The sequence below is a fragment of the Penaeus vannamei genome, chromosome 33 (assembly GCF_042767895.1).
Source record: "Penaeus vannamei isolate JL-2024 chromosome 33, ASM4276789v1, whole genome shotgun sequence".
NCBI classification, from domain to species: domain Eukaryota; kingdom Metazoa; phylum Arthropoda; class Malacostraca; order Decapoda; family Penaeidae; genus Penaeus; species Penaeus vannamei.
The window spans coordinates 830,912-834,446 of NC_091581.1; the positions used below are offsets into that span (position 1 = coordinate 830,912).

The 3,535-nt window shown below is 36.0% G+C and overlaps 1 protein-coding gene across 3 annotated transcripts in view; it reads right to left on the minus strand.

Moving 5' to 3' along the window:
• Positions 1-772: 772 nt before the first annotated feature.
• LOC113821700 (SH3 domain-binding protein 5-like) overlaps positions 773-3,535 on the minus strand; it is a 16,608-nt gene continuing 13,845 nt past the window's right edge. For all 3 annotated transcript variants that reach the window (XM_070145379.1, XM_070145380.1, XM_027374217.2), the window contains 2 exons: positions 2,392-2,486; positions 773-2,070 (listed from right to left, as the gene is read on the minus strand). In XM_070145379.1, the coding sequence (XP_070001480.1) occupies positions 1,476-2,070; positions 2,392-2,486 (690 nt within the window). In that variant the 3' untranslated portion in view covers positions 773-1,475. The remainder of the gene's footprint in view (positions 2,071-2,391; positions 2,487-3,535) is intronic.

Sequence of the window (3,535 nt, forward strand, 5' to 3'; positions counted from 1 at the left end):
ATGTAACTGCTAGCAATCATAGCCGTCCACAACTATTAAATTTAAATAAATTAATGATCATTATGCCTGTTTATAAATGGAAAAGCCATAATAAAATACATTTTGGAGAAGAGCTCCTTCAGCAATACATAAGCCATAGTGACACCTCTGCTGCTTTTTTTTCTTGTTCATCTCAAGACAGCCTACAACAGTTGGGGTAGGAAAATGTTTGCCATGGGCTAGGGAAGACCAAGACAACAACTTTGCCATGGGATGCCCAGTGACAGGGTTTGAAGACCTTTGTGATATCCTCTGCTACTACAGTATGTGTAAAAAAGCACATTTGCCACACATAACCAAAATCAATAACAATTCTAGTTGATATATGTCTGACCAAATGTCAACTTTCATAGCTTCTCAAAGTGCAGTTATTTACTGTCACCAGGCTATTAGAAATATATTTAGCTACTTTGTCATAAGGTTTAAAATGGTAGACCTCCAACCAAAGTATTTGCATATTTTTTTAAAAGCATTATTTTCAGGCTCCTACTAAGAGGTAATACTTACCTGAAGGCTTGTACACAAGCAGAAATGATAAAGGGCACAATGGCAGACAATTGTTAAGGTGATGTTACAGGTGAGAAAACAATTGGGAAACTACTTGTCGACTGAGTAGTTTCCCCACCTGTGATGTCATCTTTACCTGTGCATATTTGTGTGGGCAGGCCTAATGTTTTCAGCAAAACTAGCAGTGCATTTCAAAGGCTTGTAAGGAATGAACTAAAACATCTACTGGAATAGAAAGCGTAAAATTTTTAATTCACATATAACAAAAACAAACTGCAAAATAAAATATCTTGCCTATCCTTAACAAACCTCAAAGAAAATATTCCAAAATTCAATGAGAGTTCAACAAAATCACCGTAAAATGTACTTTTCAACAAAAATTATAGTTCCTGCAGGCATCAGCAATGCAACCAAGTATGCAATAATAATCTGATAAAAGAGGAAAATGTCAGAAAATAATTATGGTTTAAAGTTTACTACAACTTTTGTAAATGAGGTACAGCATTAATCAAAATACTTAAACTTTTTTTCATCTAGATGCTGTATTGAAATATTTTCTTTGAGACTAATTACCGAAGCCTAAATCATTACTCCATTTGCTTTATTCATTATAAACTAGTAACAATACTTTAATCTTAGCTACCTTTCTGAACATGATATGCTGTCACAATAGTACATTAAGTCCCTAATATGTTTGGACGCATAGCTAACAAGCAATTCTGTTACAGAATCATATAATCATAAATCATATTCACAAAAAAGAAACCTTGGAGAATAAGTATTTAAGATTAAAGGGTAAATATACCTGACTAGTCAATATGATGGGAAAAAAGCACCAGACAATACACACTTGCTTGACTCTTCCCATGCAATACTGAATAAAATATTTCAGGGGGAAATGACAAAGCATTCATTTCCTTTGGCATCATTCATTTCTCAATCAACTGGACACTTTCCTGGTCCAAAGGGGCATTTTCCATCACCCAAGAGCTCTGGTGAGGTTCCTCTCTGCCTTCATCACTTGTAGAAGTGCTGGGAGGGGATGACGTTCCCTCTGATGGCTGGGTACTATATCCATGACTCAGAGGAGGAAAATCCTCTGGAGAATAAGGAGTATCTCGCAAAGGTGCATAACCAGGTGTTAGGTCCTCAGGGGAAGAGTTGTCAGAAGATGACTGGCGATGAATATCCAAAGTATGAGGGGGCCTGATCTGTCTGACACTTGACTGCAAGGATGACTCCAAAGTAAGACCCTTCATAGACTGACTAACTGAAGCACAGTTACTTGTGTCCTCTTCCTGGGATTCAGCAGTTTGAGATGTAGTTGCTACTGGTTCGGAAGGCTGCTGTGATGAGCTGACAAAATTCTGTAGTAGGGAAGGCCATGTGTGGATGGATGAGGAAGCTGGAAGATTTCCTTCGACTACTGGAGTGTTCATTGGGGTGCACATTGAGTTAGATGCCTCTGCTAATTCTTCATCTAACATTAACCCTGCGATGGCTTCATCACTTAACATTTCAATGCTGGAAATAAAATGACCATGAAAAATATCTGTATTCAAAATTACAAAGATGGGTAAAAAAAAAATGACATGAAATAACTTATGAAGAACTACACTGACTTTTTCAAGAATCCCCTACTTTTCTATATCTCCTAAATTCATCTTGATATCACTGCCGCATTGTACCAGTCCTTAAATACAACAAAAATGTATCTAACACTCTTACTCATGGATGGGTTCTTAAATATATATAACTATAAAAGAATTACATGATTTGATCATAGTGCACCTAAAAGCTGTGGTACAGACATGTACTAACAACAAAATCAAAAAGACTACACACCTGGCGAGACTTTCTGTGTCTGAGATGATGGAGTCCCGGTCTTCTACAGTAAGATACTGGGCAGGGGAGAGAGCTGGGCTGCCTAAGCCAATTACCTGTGCCAAACAATCTCATGTTACTACATGCAACTACTTCAAATACTTCATAAAACATAGTTTATAATTCTACTCTGAAAGGTATATCCTAATTTCCTTTTATGAAAATTTTGCTACCACTACAATCTGGCACATACACACACATTTCAGTGGCAGATCTAGCCATTTAAAAAATATGAAGAATTGTAATTAAAATCATATGATATGCTCTATTTTAACAATGCATGGAGCATTTTCACATGTGTTTTCAGAAATTATGGGTAAAATTTGGGAGGGGTACAGTGGCTGACTGGCCTGAATTTAGGTTTGCAAGCATTTAGAAATTTCCTTTGAGGATTATGAGGGGTGGGGTGGGGAGACTCAAGGTGATAGCTACTCCTTGCCTCCCCTATATCTGCCAGTAACATTCATACCATATTTTGTACAATTTAGATTTGATTATCAGGACCCATACTGCCCTAGATCTGCCAAGGACACTCATACTGAAACCTTGCAATATAGGTTTGGATATCAAAGACTCATACTGACCCTGAAAAATAACAATGATAATAGTAATCACAATAATAATAGTATAATAATAATAATAATAATAATAATAATAATAATAATGATAACAACAATAACAGCATCAACAACAACAAAAGTAGTAGTACTCCTATTAATGAATATATACTAATCATTATATTACTACTGCAGATATATAGGGGTTAAGGGGGCCGTCATTTCAAAAATTACTCGAAATTTTGAAAAATATCTGTAATCTAGTAGACTTTGGTAATTCCGTGACTTAATATTTCTACTAAATACATAAAAATAAAGGAGTAATGACTAAATCTCCACCTCGGCTCACGCTTCGATGTTTACTTTGTCGTGTAATTGCAAATATACTTAACAAAATTGTTTTTTTCTGATTTTTTTCAATTTATTTTGTTATTCTCTGGTAGCTAGCTTACAATTCTGTTTATCAGCTGGTAGCCAAGACTGGAACTCTGGGAGACAAAAATGGCAGTCACCACCAGAAAGTCAGAGGGAGATATTGCACATCTGCC